General features: G+C 46.7%; 1 protein-coding gene across 1 annotated transcript in view; it reads right to left on the bottom strand.

Annotated features, from left to right (window-relative positions):
* Positions 1-24841, bottom strand: part of UBR4 (ubiquitin protein ligase E3 component n-recognin 4) — a 148544-nt gene that overhangs the window by 64430 nt on the left and 59273 nt on the right. The window contains 21 exon segments of the mRNA XM_078145648.1: positions 144-222; positions 1597-1824; positions 3681-3830; positions 5290-5499; positions 6459-6575; positions 6960-7067; positions 8589-8685; positions 9219-9393; positions 10708-10845; positions 12496-12600; positions 13054-13231; positions 13334-13464; positions 13903-14014; positions 14962-15083; positions 15589-15729; positions 18104-18278; positions 18677-18811; positions 19209-19272; positions 21205-21421; positions 22844-23060; positions 24203-24366. Of these exon segments, the coding sequence (XP_078001774.1) occupies positions 144-222; positions 1597-1824; positions 3681-3830; positions 5290-5499; positions 6459-6575; positions 6960-7067; positions 8589-8685; positions 9219-9393; positions 10708-10845; positions 12496-12600; positions 13054-13231; positions 13334-13464; positions 13903-14014; positions 14962-15083; positions 15589-15729; positions 18104-18278; positions 18677-18811; positions 19209-19272; positions 21205-21421; positions 22844-23060; positions 24203-24366 (3063 nt within the window).

Here is a 24841-nt window from a genome sequence, read left to right as displayed (position 1 = left end):
GTTTCCTCTACTATACACTGCTACCAGGAAATCGTTTTCACTGAAAAAACTGTTGAGAAATACTATATGAAGTGATATGGACCAAAATTCTCTCTAGTTTGTGGAGATGATGATGGCAGGCCAGGAGAAGTGGGGCAACTTACAGTCATCTTTAATACAGAATTTCTGCCAGTTGATGGTGCGCTGGGTGGCAATCTCTGCACAAGCTTTGAGGTGCTCCATCTGAAAGAAGAACCAATCCCCAGAGATGAGTGACCTAAGGGAGCAGCTCAGAACACAAGCAGGCAAGGTCACTGCCCTGAGTGCAAAGATCCCAATCCTGTGCTCTAGCACCAACAGGCATGATGCCTTACACAGGCAATAATGCCTAAAGTGCCTGTCTGCTGGAGCTGACTTCTGTAGGATGTGATGCTTCTCATTCTCCAGGCTACACAAGCACCCTCAAGTTTCAGGGAACTGTCCCTTTCTCAACAAGGAAGCAGTCAGGCCAAGTCACCTCTCGAGGTAAAGGAAGAGGGAGGAAAAAAACTCCAAAATAAGATATCAGTCTATGCTTGTCTTGGGGCCAAGGATAGCAGCCAAGGAGCTCAGAGAATCCTCTGGAAATCATTAGCGACAGAGGCTTTCTATCCAGCTGTTCACATGGGATATACTCAAGTCCATTTTCCTAAGTCCAAAGAGTTTCTTTGGTCATTAAGTTACGTGTATCCCACTCCCATCTTAACTGTTCTTAAATAAAGGACTGGGGACACCCAGTTCCCATAGATATGGGACTAAGGTTTGTATTACAGATTATATAATAGAAATGCTCAAGCTGGGGCAGCTAGGTGGTGCAGTGGATACAGCACTAACCCTGGAATAAGGAGGACCTGAGTTCAAATCCGGACTCAGACACATAATACTTTCTAGCTGGGTGACCCTGGGCAAGTCACTTGACCCCACTGCCTAGCCCAAAAAAAGAAATGCTCAAGTTACCAAAACTCCAAACATAATTGTCCAACATATGGGAAAAGCTCCTTCCAGACTGTGAAGCCATCAGTTTAGACTGCAGCCTACTAAGGTGCTGGCCTTGCAATCAAGAGAACACAGCTCTTTGGAGAGCCAGGTGGTGCAGTGCATAGAGCACTGGCCCTGGAGTCCAGAGGACCTGAGTTCAAATCCGGCCTCAGACACATAACACTCACTCTGTGTCACTCTGGGCAAGTCACTTAACCCCAACTGCCTCACCAAAGTTAAAAAAAAAAAAAGAGAAAGAGAGAGAGACGGAGAGAACACAGTTCCAATCCTGGCTCTGACCCTTTCTGAGTATGTGACCATGGGCAGGTTTCCTTTATCCCTTGGATTTCCTAAGCTCTAAGATGAAGAAATTACTAGAGTTCTTTCCCTTCAAGTGCTATGAAGACACACCTTGTGCTGGTCGTTTGGGTGGGTGTTATTCATGTAGTAGAATCTGAGGATCGACTCCTACCTTAGCCAGCCCTAGTCACATGATGCTCCCAATGCTTAACCACTTGTCTCCAGTCCAGGCCTGACGACCGTGAGGCTGTGTCCCATTGCACCCCTACCTCCCACCCCTACGGGAGCTGCCCTTTGTACCAGGCTGATGAGTGTGTCATATTGCAGGGCTGAGCCCGAGCTGGCTGTGACCACACTCGCTCGAAGGAAGATTCCCTGCTCCTCCAGCAGCTTTTTGATGCCGCGCACGTGGGAATCCAGGGTATGCAAGTCCCGAAGCTGGCGGTACTTCTCCTTTGAGCCACAGATGAACAGCAAAAGTTTGCGGACTTGGCGACGTACAAATGGTGTCTGCTGGATCATCAGGTACTTGGGAAAGCAATAAATGAACATAAACATTCTGGGGCTGAGTCCACAGTCCCTGGGGCACTTACAAGCAGAAACTGTATTCTCCTCTCCACTAGCTTTTTGTTGGCACTCATTCACACAGGCCTGGCCTATGTGAATAATATGTGAATAATAGGTCTTTCTGGCTTCCTCTCCAATCCACTGTGTTTACTACCCTCTTCTACTCAAAATTCTTCCCCTAATGCCTATTACTACTTGAGCACCACTCAAACTTCTTTACTTGGCATATAAGGTACTCCAAAACCTTGCCCTACATTTCTGGTCTCTTCTCACATTATTTCTCTTTATGTGCTCTCACAACTTCAGCCAAACTGTCTATCCCTCTGCCTTAAATCATGTACTGCCTGCATACGTCCACGCCTTTTTGGACATTATTCTCCATGTCTGTATTGGATTGACCAAAATCTTGCCAAATATTTTACCTATTAAGCTCCTCAGACAGGCTGGAGAGCTAGTTCACAAGACCTGCGTTCAAGTACTGACATTTCTAGTTATGGCAAGTCACTTGGCCTCTCATTATTCTAGGCAACTCTTCTTCTCCAGAGAGAAGGTGCCAACCTGCACAGTAGAGGGAGTTTTCTCACATGAGAGTTCCCTCTATCAATAAAATCAAAGATCCCATCCCTATTCCACTCAGCTCCTACAGACACATTTAAACCAACTTCGAGCACCACCTCTCCCAGGGATCCTTCTCCAGCCATCCCTTAAGGTCATCAGCTTCTTCCTCCTATCTCCCTCAGCACATATCTTACTTACCTTTCAATGAAACTGTCAATGACACTGTGTATTACAGCTGTCAATGTTCCTATCATTCATGAAAAATGCTACCTCCCCCAGGGTTGAGCCAACAACAGGTAAATGTTGCCTGATTTTTTTTACCAGCTCACAAAAAGTAAGGAGGTCCTAGAAACTCGTGGGATCACTGCTCTGCTCTTTATCAAGCTCACCTCAGTGGCAGAGGACTGAAACACAGCATGGAAAGAAGGAAACCAGGTGAATGAAAAAGCAATCACAGTATCGCTCCTCTTCCATGATGAGCTTAGGACTTAGAAGCTAGGGTCAGCCTCTACAAACTCAAAAGGAAGTCAGAAGGAAAATGCCAGGATCTCTTCTCTAGCAAAAAAAAGCCAACCAGGTTGTGAAGGCATGGCTATTAAATGGGACACAATCACTAGAAGCTAGGTAGCAACTCTCCTTTCCTCCCATTAATTTGCGCCTATCACAGCTAAATATGGGGGAAGTTGATATACAAGGACTAGGAATTAAAGAAGATGGCTTCTGCTGAACAGTAATCTTGAACACAGCTCTTACCACCTACAAGGTCAGAGACTTGGAGGACGCTTTATCCTCAATAGGGAGCGGCAGGCTCCACCACATCCCTGAATGAAACAATCAGATGCCGCCTCCTATAACGACCACTTCATGATGCCCCTAATAAGGGACCTATTTGTCCTCAGATTTCTCCTGGAGATCTCTCTGGCTTTCCTTTGCCCCTATTACACTGCATCACACTTCTTTGTGTTTATGTCTGTCCTATGCCTCTGCACATTAAGTATAAGCTCCCTGTGTACTAGAACGTTGTAAATGTTCCCCACAGCACCTACCATATCATAGAGGGGCTTAGGGCTTGTTGAATTAACAAATTTTTATTGTATGGGGCCAATCCTTCCAAACACCTGAGTTCAAATCCAGCCTCAGGCCAAACACTTGACACTTAACTAGCTGTGTGACCCTGGGCAAGTCACTTAACCCCAACTGCCTAAAAGCAAAAAAAACCAAAAATAAAAATAAAAAGCAAAAACCAAACTATTACTTACCTCTGACAGGAAGTAAAACCATGAATGGTCAAATACAGGAGGTGGAATACGAGAATTGGTGTCTGCAATCTTTTTGATTTGGTATGGCAGCCGTAGCACCATCTCTGTCAGAAGCTGTGTGTAGGCTTCAAACACGTCCGCTGCATGGCCCTGGGCACATAGCATTTGTGGGGGAATGAATGAAAAAGCATTTATGAAGTGCATGAGCAGTGCACTGTGCAAAATGCCGGGGATATAAAGAGAAAGGCTCTGCCTGGTCACAGTACTGATCTATCCCATGGTGGAACATTCTATAGTCAGTTTCAAGGGAGAGAGACTTCCAAAGGTGGGAACGAGCCAACTAACTCAGCTCCCACACCCAGCAGAAGGAAGCAGGTGCTTCTGGCTCGAAGAACTATGACATTTCATACTGCTGCTTATGACATGAGGTACGATGTATGTGTATAGAGACCAAAATTCAAAACCACTAATGAGAAGGTGGTTGCCAAGAATTTAAAACTAGAGAACATCTCCCTGGAATAGCCTCCCTGGTTCTCAAGCACCCTGCCCCACCTGCTGCCTTTCCCATGGCAGGAAAAGCAACCTTTGCCTTAGTATAGCTCAGGGAATCACAATCAAACTAAGTGCACGTGATCACTGCCCTCACATGCAAGACTCCTGAGCACACATCACATGAGATATGACAAAATCAGACAACTGTCCCAGAGACAGGAGAGTAGTGAGAGGAACATGGAAGCTGGGCAGCACAGCGGACAGGGTGCTGGACCTGGAGTCAAAAGACCCAAGTTCAAATCCAGCCTCAGCATGACCCTGGGCAAATCACTTCACTTCTGTTTGCCTCAGCTTCCTCATCTGTAAAATGGGGGCAATAAAAGCACCTACCTCCCAAAGTTGTTGGGAGGGTCAAATGAGCTAATATTTGTAAAGCTTTGTAAATCTTAAAGTGCTCCTTAAATACTAGCTAATTGCTGTTGTCATTCTCTGTTCAAGTGCACAGTTAGGCCACTCTGGGAAAAGAGAGTTTGGGCCACACAGGCTGTCAAGGCCTGCCTAGAAGGAATCTAGGGATATTACATTTCATCACTGGTATTCCACTTAAAGATCATTAACAGGACCAGAGCAAGCAGCAAAGGTCAATGCTCGTCTAAACAATTCTACATTGTGTGCACCTTCCACACAGCTGGAAGCATGAGAATCACAACTGAAACACTGACTCTGTGGCTATAAAGGGCTCTTCTCCCTAAAGAGTTTTAAGTGACCTTACAAAGAGCATTGGATTTGGAGTCAGAAGACTTGTGTTTAAATCCCAGCTCTGCTGTGACTACCTGTGTGATCTTTCTTTCTCTGGGCCTCATTCCTCATCTGTAAAATGAGAGAAGTGTACGAAATAATCTTCTGGAGGTACTTTTCACTCCAAAATCCTAAGAACATTCTTTCTCTGACCACCAATATGTCTACAAGCGAGATGAAATGCTCTTCTTTTCACAGGTGAGGACACACAGGCCTGCAGTAGAGGAAGGAGCTGCTCTAGGTCGATGTGCTCAGGAATGAAGGCTGGGCAGATGAACAGAGATGAGAGGAGATGGGGTGGGGGGGAAGTGTCCTTTACCTTCACATACTGACGGAGGAAGAATGGGCTCATGTCAGGTGGGGAGGAGGTGGTGTGGGGTTTCAGCAGCTGGCTGGCAGCCACAGGTTCCTCATCATTCTGCTGGCTCTTCCAGTAGTCCAGCAGAGACTTGAGCACGTGCAGGCAGTAATCCACAGCCCCAGAGCTCAGCAGCGCTGCTGCCGTGGCACTGGAGATGAGGGATGACGACTGAAGGGAAAGCAGAGAAGGGTTACACATACCCTGGGAGGCTACCTGTGAAGCAAGGAGGGGACCAGCATCTGCTGAGCTACGGGGCAAAAGGGGTCAAGGGCAATGGCAAAAAGGGGCAGGGGTTTCCCCAATAGCACAGACGTTTTTCAGAACTCTTCTGATTAACCGTGTGATGAAGAAATATCTTTTCTTTAAGTTTGAACTTTCCTACACACATATGCCACAAGCCAGGGGGTTGTGGACTACACAGTTCAGGACTCTTTCTCCACTGAGGTAGGTGGGCTCTTCTTCTTCCCACGGAACTAGGGAGAGGTATCCCTTTCAAGAGAGGAGTGAGCAGGCCCCAGTGCCCCACTGCTCAATAGCCCCACCTTTCCCAGGGGGTCCTGCAACTGGAACAGCTTCTGGAGAAGGCTAAGATGAGAAGCTCAAATGAATGACAAGAGGGAAAGAAAAAGCTACTGTAAATAAAACCATTAGGAGAGTCTTGCAAATCCTAACAAACCCCACAGCTCATAAGCTCATTAAAATTGGACGCAGTTCAGCCTCAATTTCTAACCTCTCAGCTTTGTGTTAATCTCCTTTCCACTATACACACACACACACACACACACACACACACACACACACACACACAGAGCCTACACACGTGACTTTGTCTCTGCTCTACTGCTGAACTTATAACAACAAACAGCAAGAGAATCTGCTTAGCCGTTACAGACTGGGCAAAATAGTCCTTTGCTTCCTCAAAATGGACCTGCCAATACCCTTTAACCTTTCTGGAAGGGTTCCTTAAGAAAGATGAAGCCCTCACCTCTCTTCATACAGAGGTAAGGGCTGAAAGGACCAAGAGCCAGAAGCTGGTGCTTCTGAAATATTTTCCTGATGACTACTCCAGGCAATGACACGTGTCAGCCCATCCAGCCTATGCTCAAGCAGCCCAAGGCCAAGCTTACCTCACAGATGGAGGACTTCGACCCTGACTTGGTCCTGGACATGAAGACACTCAACAACCTCATCACCACCAGGTGGACCTCATTCAGGGCACAGCGTTCATTCTTCCTAGAAACATCCTGCAAGGAGAATACCACCAGTTGCATGGGAAAACCCTGAAATCTAGCATTAAACTCCTAAGGTGAGACTACGCTAAGCACATCCCAACTAAAGGGTCTCGGGTGTCGATGACTCAGGGTAGAACATGCCCCATGTGTTAATGGGAAACACAGCATCTAGATACAGCAGTAGAGCTCAAGATAGCTAAGACGCCACATGAAATGAGTAATGCACTGAGGAATTCAATGAGCAGGCCCTACAGGAACTGCTCTGACATAAGAAATGACAGGATGAAGTAGGATGAAGTAGAATCTCTGTCAATCCTTCAGTCCCAAGACAGAGGCCCGAGGAACAGAGAGATTCCAGTTGCCCTCCAGACTGTCTGGCTGACTCTCAGGATTCACCTTCTTGTCCATGCCCAATTCTGCAATAAGCTGAGACAGCAAGTTGTCCAGAGCACCCTTATCCTTCTCGTCTTCTCCATCTAGGTCGGTTGTGAGCATCAGAATGACCTAGAAAGCAGCAAAGTGCCAAAGGATAAAACCTGGGTTCTCACAGAATAAAGGCTCTGAATACAGGGTATGTCAAAGGGCAAGGTTAGTCCTAATTTTCCTAATTTTCTCTACTGATAAGAACTACATTTCATTGATCCACACAGCTCCCCTACAAAATGGGCTGGGACGGGGGAGTAGGGATTATTACCCCCATTTGATACAGATGAGTAAGTCGAGGGGCTGAGGCTTCAGCTCTGAGAGAGGAGACCAAGGGAATTAATCTCCCAGCAGGAACAGAGCACAATTAGAACTATCAGGCCATAATGGAATAAGAGGCTACGTGGCATAATGGAAAGAATGCTGGACTTGGAATCAGGAAAGATCTGGGTTGGAATCCCACCCCTGACACTTACTAGCTATGTAACCATGGGCAAGTCACTTAACACCTCTGAGCCTCAGTTTCCTCATCTGTAAAAAGGGGGATAATAATACCCATAGTACCTACTTCACAGGATCAAATGAGGATCAAATGAGATAATAGTTATAAAGTACTTCGTAAACCTTAAAGCACTATAAACTGTCACCTCTTAAGATCATCACCATCATCATTATTATTATGTTATGGAGAGAAGATCACCATACAAAGGGTCAATCAATCAATCAATCAATTAATCAAGAAACATTTATTAAGTGTCTAATATGCCAAGGACTGTGCTAGGTGCTAGGGATACAAAGACAAAAACCAAACAGTCCTTGTCCTCCAGCAGCTTACAATCCACTGGGGGAGATGGGTGCATAAGGCTGTAAAGTACATACATATAAACACTAAGTAATTTTGGGAAGTAAGGCACCAAGAGCAGGGGTAGGGTAGAAGTAAGTGACCAGGGAAGGCATGTGTCAAACAGTGGTATCACACTCAAATAGAAACATATGCCTGAGGCTGCACATTGAGTCTGACACCCAACTGGAAGGTGATGCTTGAGCTGAGCCCTGAAAAAAAGCACCGGGTTCTAAAAGGCGGCAGTGAGGAGGGACAGCATTCCAGCGACTGCCAGTATGGAGAGGAAACAAATAGGGCCAAGTGTGAGGAGCAGGAGATTGCAGAATGTGTAGAGGGGAGTAATGCGCAAGAAGGATGGGGGAATTCTAGAGAGCCACTGGAGTTTATTAAGTACAGGGATGGCGTGCTCAGACCTGTTCTTCAGACAGGACACCTCTACTACAGATGAGAAGAAAGGGGCTGGGGTACGAACTAGGGCTCTGGCCATAAGATAAGAGCCTGATCTTCTTCAACCCTCTTTTGCTAACCACTCATATGACCCTAGGTAATTTATTTCACTTTTCTGGGTGGTAGTTTCCTCACGTATTATAAATGAGGGAGTTAATCTAGACAATCTCTATAATCCTCTCCAGTTCCAATATTCTATAATCCTGACGCCAAGCTAGATCCAGGGATCATGTAGCAAGAGAAAGGAAAGGTGCGTGATTGTGGCCTACCCACACACAGTGTAATCAGCTCCAGGATGACCTGACAGGTACCTGCATATATGGGATGGCCCGGACACCACCTACATTGCGCAGCTGGGGCAAGGTCTGCAGTAGCCTCTCCAACAGCATCAGGCGGACCATGTGCAGTCTTTAAAAAAAAAATCAGACATGGGATATTCATCACAACCTAGAAAACAGAGGTCTCTCCTTCTGAATTAAGGGCAAACAAAAGACCACTGATCAAGAAAGATCCTGGTGGATTCCATTCAGGATGGCCAAATGAAGACCCAAAAAGCCCAGAGGCTTTCTCAGGTCAAAAGAATCATTACTGTCATGGCTGACCACAGTAAGGACGAGGCAAAGCAGGCCAGCCTAAGTATTCAGTACTTAATACCAATTTATGGATAGTGACAAGGCAAGAAAAACTTGAGTGAAGAAACACAGACTTTTTGACAACTACAGTGGGATTATTAAGACAAATGTGAAACTAAAGACACACCCATGCTTTCCATTAGGTGCAAACTTAGCTGGAGGTAGGGAAATAAAATACCTTTTGAAATCAGTTTTCTAAGCTTGTTATGTTAAGAGTGCCAAAGTAAAATCCAGCCCTCCTCTTTTAGCCCCAGTCCTCACCTGCCCAGGTAAGAAGCATTTTTCCAATTGTACCTTCTAGGTCCTGACCTGTTACTGGTGTTGATGTCTCCTTCAGCTTCCCCTTCTCCCTCTCCCTCCGAGCCATCTCCTTCCTGCTGGCCTGTGGTGGTGCTGATGGCTCCAGTACTGGAGCTGACACTGCCCGGCCCGGCTGGGTGCCCCTCTGCTGTGGTGTCACCATAGGCACTGCTCCGTCCTGACACTGAAGAAAAGAATCAGAAAACACCATCAGCCCCAAAGATAAGCAACACTTTCTCCCTTCTCCACCCTCTTCCCCAAGGGGCCAGCCAGGATTATGGGTAGAGTCTGTGGCCTTCCAATGATTTTTCTTCATGTGAAACTGAATAGCCTCCTGAGAGCTGGAGCTTGTGAGCCTGGCTTCATCTGGGCTCTATTGAGAAGGCACAGAGGAATTACAATGTGCATCCCTGGACAGACCTCCACTGGAGTACTGGACAATCCTAGCCAAAGTCTCTGACCTAAGGTCTGCCAGCACACCCCAGAGGAAATTTATACTGGTGAGAGATCCTGGAAATAAACTAGAGCTGACCTGAAGTTTTTCACACAGAATTTTTTTATCACAGGCTCTCACCCCTATTCAACCTAATACAATCAACCTAACTGCCTATCAAGCTTAGTGCTAGACACCAAATGAAGAATGACACAGTCTCTGCCCTCAAGGAGTTTACAATCTAACAGAGGGGTTGGGATGGGCAGAGAATAAAACCTACACACAAATAGTATGTGCTACAAGATAACCTGAGATTAAAGGAGAGCTCCAGAGAAAATGCTTTAAGAGAATTTTTTGAAGGCAGGCTCACTTTCAGCTGCTTTGAGATCAGACACCCCCTCTCCCACCCCTCACAGTCCTTTAACAAACTGCTATACATTTTGGGAATGCAACCTGATTTTAATAAGCTAGGGAAGGAACTCAAACACAGAAAAAGGCTCCAAAGCCAAATGTAAAAAAAATTTTTTTTAGATTAACCACTACTTGGGATTATTTGAACCCCAATGGTTCCCCTCCACTAGCCCTGATAATCAAACAAGAGTTATGTATCTTTCTCAGTATTTATCCGTTTAGGCTCAAGACACCAATCCAAGCTTAAACCTCTAGATTCAAACTTGGTCCCAAAGAAGAGATCTGGGAAGCTACCTCCCCTGGCTTCTGCAAAGAGGTAGGGACCATGAAACATCAACCTTTTTTTAATACATCAGTTAGATTTGTTGGACTTCTTTTTTCTTCCTCTTTTAAAATTCTTTATTATAAGGAATGGCTCTGGGTTAGGGGGTGAAGACAGGGATACAGTGGGAAATGTAGGGGATGTAAAAAGATATAAGTAAAAATTTATTAAGAAAAAAAGCCTATGGCTTCAAATGCATCTCAACAAAGAGCATAAACCACTTGAGTTAAGCTCCGTCTACTTGCTGCAATCTAGGCCTAGCATCCAGGTGGTAATTTCTGCCTTTGTCTCTACCCTCTCCACAGGGAGGTCAGGCTCTCATGAGACATTACCACTGTGCTCTCCAGCCACTGAGTCCACGGCGCTCCCTCCACTCTCAGAGCCCACACTACCGCCATGATCGGCAGGAGAAGTCCGAAGGGTGGAGCCATCAGTTGCGGCTGTGCTGCCTTCGTCATCTGATGCTGGAGCTAAGAGAGTAACAAGAGCTGTTACAGGTAAAAACACTGCTTTGGTGCGACAGCATCAAACCACACAGTGCAAGGAACACAATGCAGTTCACATCCTGTTGTCCAAGAGATGGCTTTGCTGGTTAATCTCCAAGAGGAACGAACATCATACACAGCTCACTGCTACTTAGACAGAAGTAAAAACCCAGCCCAGGTATTTCCTTAGCCACTACATTATGCTACAAGTTGAGTATGACCGACATTCAACAAATTTTTCCCAAATAAAATACACCATGGTCATTAGTGTCTGGGTGTTCCTGACACCCAGCGACTGGTCATGATCATCCAAAGCAAGGGACTCTAAATTATAAAGGGCATTTATCTCTATTTTAATCTCTCAAAGATGCCTCCCTTATGAAAAGCCCATAATGTTTACTCATCAACCATACATCACAAGCTTTCACAAACCAGCCCATTTCTCTCTCTCTTTTTTAAAAAATCATATGGCATGGGGAGAGTTCAGTGAGAAGTTTCAGAATTTCTAATTAGCCTTATCAGATGATAATAATGAAGCAAGGAAATTCCCCAAAGACAGCCACAGCATCCAGGATCAGGGCTCAACTGAGACAGGAGGAAAATGCTGGATGCAACACACCAAGAAGGACCAGCCAGGAAAGCCACACAGAGCACGGTTCAGTAAGCCACAGTGCACCAAAGACAACATCCATCTCAAACTCTACCCCCCTGGGGGCAGTCATCCAACAAGCCTAAGAGAAGCTACGTGATGGTAGTTGTGGGGGAAAGAGGAAAGAGCAGGTTGGATTGGCTTCTTCTTTGCTCATCTTCTCAAGGTAAGATTTCCGAAAGAAAAGAGACAGAAAACAGGGAGCCACGGTGTAAAAATATATTGGAGTTAACTCCCAGCCTATGAAAGGACTGGGTTTTCACTAAGCCCACTATTCAGGGTCTCTAGTGCAAACCCTTTTTCCTCTCACTGGCCTCAATTTGGGTCTAATTCTTCACCCATTTATACCCTCACAAGGACACAAGTGAGGGAAGTGGAAAACTGATGAAATTCACGCTGGTCAAACATTTCTTTTTACCAGGCCTGGTAAAAGTTTTGTTGCAAAGAAGTTGAACTTAAGACTACAATGAGGTTTAGGGATTATCTGTGAATTTTCAAGTCCATGCTATCCCTCAGTCTGAGCCCAAAGGTAACTGAGAGTTGGTCAAACTGATCCAAAAGTCACACGGATTTCACCTGAAGCACACTCTCGCTTCTTGCCACTTCAGTTTTACCTAAAATTGGTGAGGAAAAAATGAAAGATGGGGTCTGTATCTCTGGCTCCAAATGCTACAAAGCCCTCCAATGGAGACCATATGGCTCCACAGAGGCCAGACTTCGCCAGCCACCGGGCCTTCTCTAGGCCGTCCCTTGTGGCACCAGGTGGAGTCAGACTGCAGCAGGGAAGGGACAGAGAAGACAGACATGCGCTGCTGCCAAGCAGTATTTATCAAGACGCCTCTGACACACATGGCCTCCAGCCAAAGCCGAAGCCGTGAGCCCGAGACGGCCTGTCAAAGCAGCTGCCCATCACACTTGCGCAGCGCAGGCAGGGAGGCCTCAGGGTCCTGGGGCCCTGAGCCTCGCTCCTTGCCGCGGACAGTTACCTGATGCTGTGGTGTCAGAAAGGGTTCCTGCGTCCAGGGAGGAAGAGCTGGGTGCCTGGCCGGACAGTCCCAGGCTCTGCAGGCCCAGGGCACTGCTGCTGCTGCCTGGGAAACAAGTGGAGAGTGAGCATCACACCCCCTCCAACCCCTTAACCACAACACTGCTCAGGCCACCTGCTGTTCCTGAGAGCCTCTAACACCAGTGCGTGGCTCCTTCCTGGCCAGCAGGAGGTCTTTAAACAGCCACTGCCGGCTCCCCACCAGGCTTGGGTGATGGGTGATGGTGGGAAGCATCCATCTGTTCAAACAAGGACACAGGCCAGAGAAGCCAAACTGATTCGGAAAGAAATAACCAAAGAGATAAGCCTGAGAAAAACTTAAGATGAAATCCACTGAAGGCGACCCCTCTGTCACTCTCCACCTGTGTCTCCGAGCAGCGGTTACCCAGATCAACCTCATCTCCCAAATCTGGGCATAGGCTAATAAGTCAAATGAAAATCATTCACTACCAAAGGCCATTCCTGCAGGGCCACAGCAATTGCCAGGAAAGCCTTCTACCTTGCTGGTCCTGTTGCAGGCTCAAGGCAATGGCCAGCTCCACCATAGTCTCATCATCTGCATCAGGTGGGATGTCCAGCATGGGAGGGAAACCCTCTGCACCAGCCAGGAGAGCCTCCAGGGGGGAAGGGTTGCCATTGTTGACATTCTCAGCTGTCTCCAGCACCATGGACTCAGACTGTAGGGAGAAAGCCTGCTAAGTGCCCGTGCTGAACACCTCAGGGAAGTGAAAGCGCTGCTTCCCAGACCCGTGCTCTCTTCCCCAAAGGCTAAGACTCACCACCATCTCAAAGTCTCCATGGTCCACCTCGTTCTGCTCTTGGCTCTCCTGGCGGATGTGTCCACTCTCTGGAATCCCTGAGGACTGCATCTTCTCATCAGCATCATCATCATCATCATCATCCTTGTCTCCTGGGGTAGACAAATCTAGGTCACCGCAAGGCTCCTGGCTTCTCCCTTCCTCCAGCTATAGCAGGTTACATCATGGACTATTAACACCCTCTGGACAGCAGCAATCCAGCACTAGGAGCCTCAAAGCATTGGACCTTATTTGGAACTCTGAGTTCTACACCTAACCAGTGTAGCCTGAGATGAAGATGGTAGGCATTTCCCATCTAATCCGAGGTAACTTTGGGCAAAACAGCAAACAGAACATCACTAAGCTCTAGTTTGTCTTTCAGGGAAATGAATCTCAGTCTATGGTCAGAAGACCAGAAGTAGAGTAATAACAGTACACCTGAAGACAGAAGCTTAACTTTAAACCCCAGAGAGGAGACTGATCATCCACTTGGACAGCCCTTGAGCACATAAGAGCACCACATGCCAAATGGACAGCCAGCCCTGCATTACCCATGGGCGTGTTGCTCCGAGGGGAGGAGGGCAGCGTCACATGTCTCCGCTTGTTCCTGGGCCTTAACACTCGGATCAGAGCCTGTTTACAGGAGAAGCTCACAGCAGGATCCTGAAATATAAATAATCACATCTGGGTTTCAAGGTACTCATCAAAACTCTTTCTGCCTAACCTTGAGACCAGCCTTTCAAGCCTGACCCCTAACATAATATATGTCCACTACAGTAACAGATGGATTAGTCATCCATATAAAACACCAGCCTGTTAGCCGATATGTAGAAAGGCAAGGTATTTCCTGTGATTTTTTGAATCAAACATAAAAAAATGAATTGCTTCTCAGCGATGACTTTAATTCTATGCTATAATAACTGGTGCTTCTAACTCTTATATTTTCTTAAAGTGACGGCATTTGGAAATAAAACACAAGCCTTACAGAAGTACATTCAGTTGCTATTCAAAATGTTGACTCGGGGCAGCTAGGTGGCACAATGGTTAGAGCACCAACCCTGAAATCAGGAGGACCTGAGTTCAAATCTGGCCTCAGACACAACACTCACTATCTGTGTGACTCTGGGCAAGTCACTTAACCCCAAATGCCACACACACACACACACACACACACACACGGTTGACTCCCATTCTCTCCATTTCAAAGATCATACACTTAACAGCTAGAAAAGGCTACAGGGACCAAGTTCAATTCACTCATTTTACAGATGAAGAAGCTGAGGCTCAGAGAAGTTAAATGGCTTGACTAATGTAAAAAAGAGTTAATAAAAGAGCCAAAAGAAATAAGCTAATAAGAGCTAGAATTCAAACCAAGGTCCTGACTCCAAATCCAGTGCTCAGCCCTCCACACCATACTACCTCATTAGTCACTTTCCCAAGAATCCAGTGGGTACAAAAATATGACAGGAAACAAGTTCTGGCAGCAAGAGGCCTCCCCAAATGTTCCCAATCTGACAGACATTTTTTTTTTAAAGATTCTCTATTCAGATACTCAGCATCATCCCCTGTGAGATTGGTACAGGACAGTCAGAAAGTATATTGCTACATACGGGGCATAGAAGCATCTGCATATAGATCTTGGAGGCTGTGTTGATACAGTCTAGTTCACAAGCACAGTAGCCATGGATGATGTCCACCAATGCATTGACAGTGGCTTCAACATGAGTCAAACCTAAAAACAGGAAAAATAATTAGAAAATGCAAGACTGTGTAAGATTGAAAGAAAACTCTCGCCATTTAGAATGGCTAAATTCCTGTTTCTTGGCTAGAAGGTTATTCTCAGAGAAAAGGCAGATGAAGCAAGCACTGAAGACAATGAGATTGTGGGTCATTATCACAGCAAGCACCTAAAATATCATCTCTCTTCTCCCCCGCCCTTCTCTCTTTAATGATCCTCAAAGGACAAAGCACTAAACATTTCACGGACTCACAATGCTACACTCACCAAAACAAAGTCAGTGGGTAGTGGCTGCTTTGCCTGGGTATCTCGGCACCTATCCCTGACCATTCCTACCCCCTAGGAGCTCTTTTCCTGCCTCTCAGCCCAATTCCTGTTACACAGTAAATGCTTAATAAACTCGTTCTGATTGTTGACTGACCATTCTCTGAAAACAAAAACCAAAACAAATAAAAAAAAAAACCAGACAAAACAGCATGCCGCTATTTCAATGACATACCTGGTAAGCAGGCAGGTGCCAAAAAGGCATTCTTTGGTTTAGATGCATGCAGTTTCCAGAAATGGTTGATGAGCTGGGTGATGAAAGTACAGCCATCCCCTTCTGTATGTTTCTGGGGCTCTTTCCCCTCATCCACTCCTTCTAAGCAGCAAAAAGAAAATTATTAATGGTGCTAAGTTGGGGGGAAATTTAATTTTCATTAAGGTTAACTCAAGCCATGGATGTCTGCCTGTGTAGAGAGTTTCAAGGAAGGCCCCAGTCAAAAGGAGAGCTGTCTCAAGACACTAATAGGAATATACAAGGAAACAAACAAGACTAGGGAAGGCACATTCGAGAACAATTTTATCACTGGCATTAAAGAAATGGGAGAGGTCTGGGGCCTTTCCACTTTGCCATCTGTGTCTGAGTTTTTCTAGAACAAATCCCAGGGCTACAAATAGTGAGGAAAAGGGATGAAAAGATGATGGATAAAGGAATAATTTGAACAAGGGATGACTTTAAAGAAATCAACAAATAACCTTTTGAGGGTAACTTAAGAGCACTGGCATGGGGGATCTACAGGACTAAGAGTTAGCGAGTCAGAACCAAAACTGGACACTAAATTTATGAAATGACAGCTGAAGAGCACAAAGACAAACATTACTTTAAGGGCCCTAACACAATCAGAACCTAAGGGTGGCTTGGAGTTATACCCCAAAGGTTAAGAGACTTGAACTCTAGAGGGTAAGGGAAGTGATATCTCACAAACCATAGGTTCTGTCCAGAAATCACATTATTTCTGATACTACTGATGCCAAACACAAGAGACAATCAGAAGGGATTCTGTGGAATACATATGTTATAGAAGTGGCCCCTACAGCAGTATCCACAAGATAAAAATACTGGAAAGTGGACAGCTCCACAGAACAGACTTCAATTCTTCTCAAAGTGCCTGATAATGGCCTAGTCAACCAAAAACCAGTGGGAATACTGAAAGGATGAATAGGCAAAGAGGAAGTCATTGAATCAAGGACCTGCAAGTGGTATTCAACGAAGGATTATCACCTTCTCTGGAACTTCTGAGTGCTTCTTAAAGGAAGATTCTAGTCATTTCAAATGGACAGACAGAAAGATAAATAAGTTCCTCTTACGTAGTCTACAATAGAGGATATGGAGCATGCTTGCAAAAGGCAATAATACAAAATACAAAATAGCAAAGGAATGAATAAGTATAAAGTGCTCCGAGAGTCAAATGGAAGGAGAAATCCATTCTAGCTGAGTAAGATAACAACAACAACAACAACTAACATTGAAATAACACTTATTATGTTGCTAGGTACTGGCTAAGAGCTCTTTACAAATATTATCACATTTGATCCTCACAACAGCCTGGGAGGTGGGTGCTATTATTATCTTCATTTTACAGATAACTAAGGGCAAAGAGAGGTTAAGTGACTTGCCCAGGGTCACACACAACTAGTGTCTGAAGCCTGAACTGAACTTAGGTCTCCTTGGCCTCCAGGCCGTGTCACTGGGCTGCCCCAAGATCAGACTGCCTCCAGAGTACTGTGCTCAGTTCTGCAAACTCTATTTTAAGGAAGATACTAGTCATCTGGAAAGCAGTGATAGACAGACAGCAGACCACTGAGATGGTGAAGGGATTCCAGATGATGCCAAACGGGGATCAAGTGAAGGCACTGGAGGTGCCTAGCTTAGATATGAAAAGACTTAAAGGTGACAGCAAGCTTCAAGTACTCCGAAAAACTGTTCTATGGAGTAAGGACTCAACCCGTCCTGCTTAGTTCCAGATAGCAGAACGAGGAGCAATAGGTGAACATTTTCAAAGAGGTAAACTGAGGTTTGATATAAGACAAAACTTCCCAACCATTAACCCTATCTGAAAGAAGAAAAGTCTACCTTGGGAACCAGTGAGCTCCCCCTCACTAGAGGCCTTCAAGGTCAGCCTCAGGTCTTCTACGATGGCATCATAATTAGGCATTCCTGGATGACTAAGGTGCTAAAAAGTGGAGACCAAGGGAAGACGGTGGTGATGGGAAAAGGAGGATTTCATCCCAGGCAGGAGCAGAAGAGAGAAAAGGCAGGATGAGGCTGGGGAATGCCAAGCAGCACTGCTTATGAGGGCTGTAGAACAAAGGAAGAGGAGTATGAAACAAGGCGCAAAGGCAGGCATAAAGGCTCGCATGCCAAACTAAGGAGTCTGTACCACCTGGTCCACCAGGAGTAGACCCTGAAGGTCTTGAAGCAGGAGTGATATTATCAGTAGAGCACAATAAGATGATCACTTTCCAGCAGAACGTATGATAGATTAGAGAGGGCTGACACTGCAATCAAGGAGAACAGGTAGACAGCTCCTGCAAGATACTCAGCCATCATCCTTTCTTCCAGGAATAAGGAGACACCAAGATATTCTGAATCACTCCCTCATTTCTCCTGTCCTGCTTGTTTCAGTGTTTTCACAGGACAGTCAGGAGGACGAGTGGTTTAGGAAGGCGCAGCCACCCAAGGTTCCATTCACCTGCTTCCACTGGGGACACCTTGGACTCGGTGAAATGGACCAGGTTGTTGGGGCGCATGATGGCAATAGAGCGAGCGGTGATCACGAGCCGCTGGAACACCTCCGGGTCCAGCTCCTTCCCGTCTCTGCTGGAGGAGTTGAGGCACTGCACGGCTTTACTCAACAAGGCCTGGTCCTGTTAAAACAGCAGGCTCACACGGGACTGGCCAAAAAAGCAAGGGACTGGGGCTGGAGCCTATGAGAGGACTGGGGAGGTCGCAGCAACGAGGCCACCCTCCATCCTTAAAGGGGCAGGTAGCAGGCAAACTGCTGCAGGGAGCAAAATGGGAGCAGGTGTCACAAGTGAAAAGCCATTGAGGATTACAGCTTCTCCAGCAGAGTATGATCTCTGCTCCCCAGGTTTACACCTGCAGCAGAGAACTCATCTTCCCCTCTGTCTTGTTAACTATGGTTTCTGCTCACCAAATTCTACTCTATCAGAGGCTCAGTCATCTCTCAAGAGAAAGAGTTAGCAAAGATGAATGTCAGGGGCATTTGGGCTCTTAGGCCCTGAGCGGCCTCTTGGGTGATTACCTTGTGGTTGTGATAGGCTGAGCGGCTGGTGTGAAGGCTGGCAAGGAGGCTCTTTGTCTGCTGCTGGACACTGGATGGTGCTGGCATAGACAGCAGCATGGTAGCCAGCTCCTGAGCTGCAGCCTTGCTCTTTTCCTGGTCCCAGAGAGGAGGACACAGAAAGGGAGGGCAGAGGAATTAGTATCAATGCATATCCAAAGAGCCTGCTCCTGTTCTCCCTCCCTCCCTTCCTTCTCTCACCACCTCAGGAGGCCCATCACTCACAGGACTCAGCCACAGCAGGGCCTCAAGCCCTAGACTAGTCCATGCCCCCCTGGAGGCCTCAAGCGGCTGGGCCTGGCTGTCGCAAGGCCACAGCACAGCCAGGGCTATCATGCAAGGGTGCAGAGGCATCCCCAGGGATGCTCCCCCATGACCAACTCCAAGGGCCTGTGCCAAACAGAGGCCAAGCTCTTCAAACAGGAGACCAGAAAGGCCCGAAGATCCACACGCCTTGTCAGAAAGCTCCCATGGCTTTGAAGAAGTCACTTGCCTTCTCACTGACAGGGCCCACAGCAAAGCAGCTTTCAAGGGCTTCTAAAGAACTCCCCACTAGCCTGGAGGGAAGAGAGAAAAGCAGCTTGAGTCAAGCAGCCCGCCTCCCCCTTGTGCTTTGGCCTGGGCAGACTACAGTTGTGGGTAGCTCGGGGACAGCTGGTGAATGCCAAGGACAGAATCAGAGCGTGATTAAGACCGGCTACAGGTACCATGCATATCGTTTCTTTGTGTCACAGGCCAGAGTGAAACCTGGCTCCCCCTCACACATCAACCTAGGGCCCTGCTCATAATCTGCAGCTCAAAGACAGGGCTTTTCTCTCTCAAAGAGGATAAAACTGTTTCTTCTGCTGCCTGTGGCAAGGATCACTGAATTGGCTTAACAACATGGATACACCAGAGCCCAGGGCACAGGGGTACAGAGATGAAGGAATGATGGGGTGCCCCCAAGGAAAGACTATTCTTGAATACTTCTTGAAGTGAGCAAAAGTTACACAGTGACCATAGTCCTTTTAGGTGTCCCCAACACCTTCAGCAAAGGCCACACAAGCATTTCCTGGGAACCCTGAGTGTAGAAGCTATTCACAGAAAAGGAGAGAAGAAACTGGGTTATCATGGGCATGGCACTGCCAACACCCCAGTGATGGCATACCTAAGGTGCCAATCAGATGCTGTGCAGCTGCCCATCAGACACTCAAGGAAAGAGGTAGATAAGCAATACTGTTACCAAAGCTTAAGATTCCCCCAAAGAAACATACTGCCAACACTCTCGAGCCTTCTGCCCCAACTCTCACAAGTGTTTTATAATGAAAAAAACCAGTATCTTGACATATGAAGCTCTGGCACAGAAAGAGAGAGAGAGAGAGAAGTGTGGAAGGGGGTAGTATGAGAGAAAAGGGCAAAAAGAGCTAGAGAAATGGAGCAAAGAACAAGGAAAGGAAGGAGAAAGGAGTCAAGAAACAACTGTGATCAAGTAAGCTCTCTGACTGCTTATCTGTGATCAAGCAGATAAAACATTCTTCTTCCCTTGGCCATAACACGTGGTAAAGAAAGGTCAGAAAGGAAAAGGTAGGAAAGAGCAAGCTACGAGTCAGTCTGCAAAGCAGGCAACAATGACACCAAATGAACGCCTGAACTGCTCAGGCCAACCCGTCGCAACAGGGGGAGAGGCCTGCAGCCATGCAAGAAGCAGAAAGCAAAGAAGCAGAACAGCCCCTGTCAACAGAAGCGGGGCCAATGCCAAGCCACATCACTGCTCATGGTGCTCTCAGACACACATTCACTCGTGCAGAGGAAAGGAGGGCATACTAACCGATCCAGCTTGGTTAGGGACTCAGTTTCAGAACTTGGGGGGAAGCAAAGAAAAAAAGGAAAGAAAATATGTGAAGCTCAGAGAAAAGTGGAAACCATAAATCAACATGGGGAAGGGGAGGGCAGGGAGAAGATGCTGTCAAGCCAAGCTCTTCTCGGCTCTTATGAGATAAGAAAATCACTATTTCGCATTGTAAGATACCCGGCCAAGCCTCCTTGCACAAAGCCAAGCACAAGGCATGTTTTGGGAGACCAGTAAGGCTGCTCCCACAAAAGTGGCTATTGCAGAAAGAGACCAGAGGATGGTAAGACCAGAAAGTCCAGGAGGACCTGCCAGCAGCATCTGCAAGACTGGCTCCCCAAATGGCAAGCTGGCCTGAGACTTAACTTTCTGTTCTATGCCGCTGATCCAAATGGGTTAAGAAAGGAAGGAGTCAGGAAAGCTCAGAGGGAACTGAGCTCAAGGGTATCATCACGAGAAGGGAAAGGAGCCTTAGGGGTAGACTGGGCTCCAGGGGTATCTTCAATTCCACCAGGGAGACACTGGACATTGAAAATGAAGGGCAGACACTGAGTTCTGGATAGACGTTTTAAAGCACACTCTGAAGATATACAGGAGCATGGAGTGGGGAGGAGAAAGGGAGGAGACCCAGTTATGTCAAAATTAAACCTAAGGTTGGTACCTCTCCAGGACAGTCCCGCTGGAGGCAGCAGGGGCCGCTGTGTCACTCTCTCCAGTGCCGTTGCCCTGGTTCACGTTGGGGGGGCAGATATTACTGACAGAGGCAGAAGGGAAATCCTCTGGGGGTTCATCAGGCCAGCCAAACTGCTCCTTAGTCTTGCCATAAATCTTCACAGCGTCTATCATAGTGACTCCTGCTGGATCCACTGAGGCCCCAACTGCAAACCAAAGAGAGAATTTAGAAGGCAGACTCCCCATGGGATTGACCCTTTACCCTTCAAAAGCAAACACTGGACCAGTCTACAAAGAAGCAAATCAAAGCGCCCTTAGGTTTATTCTTATGCTTCTTTTGCTCACCATGCCAGCTTCTGCTCCTAAAACCTCCAGGACTTTCCAGTCGGCCACAAACATTCTTGGCTTCAGTAACAAAACAAGAAGCCAAATCCCCTCCTTGGTCCTGGGATCTCAAACAGACATGCCCAGACTTGGTCACACTGCGAGGTCACCACCCCATACAACAGGACCACGTGCAGCCAGTCCTACGCACACCAACCATCTCCAAGAGTGCTTCCCTAGCTCAATCACAATACCGACCATTTGCTATTAGGCACGGCTGAATCTCCTGAAAGCGACATAACAGCCAGACAAGTAAAAGAGGAAGGCACAGCTGAGCCCGTCTCTACTACATGATCAAGTGACCTAGCACTGAAAGGCAAAAGCTCTCACCAGTGAGTGAACACAGGACCCACTAAGTCTCAACTAGAAAAAGGAAGAACCCAGGTCTCCAGCCTCGGAACTCTATCTGTTTAGATTGCTGGGCTCCGCCTGAGAGACATAAGCAAAGACATAAGCATACAAGTGACTACGTACAAAAGAGATCTCGCTGCACTATCCACCTTCTCTTCTCTCATCTACACTTTTCAAGTGTATCCTTTTCTCTCTGTTATAATAAGATGGCGAGTTCCCAGGGAAGGGTTATCACCATTTGCTTTTATATAGTGCCTACTATGCGCCTGGTACTGTGCTGAGCCCTTTTTACAAACATTATCTCGTATGATCCCCCAAGTCTTCTAAGGAAGGTGCTATTATTATCCCCATTTTACAAGTGAGGAAACTAAGGCAAAGACAGATTAAGTAACTTGCCTAGGGTCACACAACTAGTAATAGAGCTTGGATTCAAATCCAGATCTTCCTGATTGCAGGCCCAGCACTCTGTTCACTGCCCCACCAGTACAATGCTGCCACATAGAGCCAACAACACAGATTATGACCTCCTAAGAGTGCTGACCCATTCCTAAGATACACCAAGCTATTGCTCAAACCATGGTACACTTCGTTTTCCAAAAGAGACCGCCACAATGTTTCGCGTATACAAGACAGTCAATAAATAGCTCATTTGACCCCTTTCTCCTCCTTTCCCAGGTACCATCTGCCAAGGGGGAGAATGGCCCTAAATGCTGCTGTTCCACTGCCTAACAAAGCATTCCAAGTCTATCAGGGGTCAAATGCGTCTCTTGCAGTTCACGCCAAGGTACCGTGCTCTCTTTATGCTCATCCCAAAACTGATCATGCTCAAGACAAGAGCCTAGAGAGGCACATGGCCGCTCTTGAGAGGCCAGCGGAAAGGGCCCGTGACTCACTGAAGATGCTCAGCTTCTTGTCGGCCTGCAGAGCTTCTTCTCTGGTGAACGGGAAGTCAAACCAGCGCGAGCGGGTCAGGCTGAGCTGCGTGGTCCGGCCAAAGATCTCGATGTACGACGGGGCCCGTTCCACGGCCTGGGTCCCCATCTGTAGGCGCATGCCTGTCATCACCATTGTGCTGTTGTTGTTATTCACTTCGATGGTGAAGCCTCCAGGCTGTGAGAAAGGAGGCAAGCAGACACGCAGCGCTTTACCGCAGCCAGCTGGGAGGGGAGGGCGAGGCACAGAGACAACATGGAGCGACAGAAGGACCTGCTCTGGTGGCTTCATGAAAGACATGGACACGAGAAGGTACAGGCGGGCTACCAGACGGGGAGCCACCAACTATCTAACAGCTGAATCAGCAACTGAATGGGCCATCTCACATGCTACTCTCTAGCATCCTCATCTGTAAAATGGGAATAATAATTTCCTCCTTGCTTCTGAGGCTCAAGAGACCAAGACATAGGATGAGTGGTCAGCTGACACACCATATACTCCTCAATTTCAGACTTCCCAACCTTCAGTCCAAGCCCAACCAAAATTAGCTAGTGTTTCCTAATCTCCCCTACCTGCTCCCCCACCACTAGACACAACTCTCTTGACGATGTTAGAAACAGGCCTGTGGAAAGGGCATTCTCCTGCCTATGTGACACATGGACACTAGAGTAGAAGAGGTTAACACATCTGCTTCATGTGCTTATCCAAAAGTTTAAAAAGTCCACTTTTTTAAAGCCATTTATTTATAGTAAAGGATAATCACAGCTGCTAACTACATTTTTGCTCTCTGAAAAGAAATCAATTTTCTAAACAAATGAATGCCATGGTACCTCTCAGAAAGAGCCTAGCTCAGGAAGCACTTATATGAACTGATGCCGAGTGAAGTAAGCAGAACCAGAAAAACATCATACACAGTAACAGCCACATAGTACTAGGACTAACTTTGATAGACTCAAAACTCCTCAGCAATGCAAGGATCTAAGACAATTCTAAAAGTCTCATGAAGAAAAATGCTATCCACATCCAGAGAAAGAACTACGGAGTCTAAATGCAGATGGAACCACACTATTTGATATCTCTTTTTTTGTTTATTTCTTCTTTCTCATGGTTCCTCCCATTTGTTCTAATTCTTCTTTATAACATGACTAATGTGAAAATATGTTTAATAAGAATGTATATGTAGAGCCTATACCAGATTGCACTCCATCTTGGGGGGGGGAATTTAAAACACAAAAGCATATGGAAGTGAATGTTGAAAACTAAAAATTAATTAATTAATTTTTAAAAAGAGGAGCAGCCTGGCTCAGTCCAGTGCTCACCTTGGTGTTGGCCACATACATGCCTGTGGAGTTAAGTCGGTGTTTTATCTGCTGTGCATTGTAAACCTGTAAGAGGTCATTGCCCCCAAACTCCACGTCTGTCAGCTGCTGGTTGTGCTCGAAGAAGTCAATGGGGAAGGTGACCTGGCTAGAAGTTCGAGTAGCTGCGTGTAGGGAGCAAATAGAGATGTCAGAAAGCCCCAATCCCCGTCACCTACACTAAGTCTGTTAATGTCTACAAGACTCCTGTCTAAAACCATATTCAGAAACCTCTGCTTTCTCTGTACCCAAGTAGCCCCTTAAAGGCTGAGCTCAGCAGCTCACAGAGGAGCTCAGGCAGAACAGAAACAGCAGATCCCATTTCTGCAGCACGTTTCTCACCACGGTTCTGAGAGTCAGGGGGCATAAGGGTTATTATCCTCCTTTGACACAGGACTCAAAGAAGTGAAGGGACTTGGTTCAGGTCCCAGGTGAGTGTCAGGGCAAGGACACAAAGCCAAGTGGGACTCCCAAGTCCCATGTTCTTGCTACTACCCCAAGATGTATCAGTGAAGATACGTCACTGTCCTTCTTTTCCCTGTCAACAATCAATTCTAGGATTAGCCCTCTCATTGGTAAGAGAAGCTCTCTGTCAGCCCA

This window comes from Phascolarctos cinereus, unplaced genomic scaffold (assembly GCF_003287225.1).
Source record: "Phascolarctos cinereus isolate Bilbo 61053 unplaced genomic scaffold, phaCin_HiC Scaffold_726;HRSCAF=1367, whole genome shotgun sequence".
Lineage (NCBI taxonomy): Eukaryota > Metazoa > Chordata > Mammalia > Diprotodontia > Phascolarctidae > Phascolarctos > Phascolarctos cinereus.
Note: the sequence above shows the minus strand (reverse complement) of the source record. Positions and strands in the feature narration are given on the sequence as shown.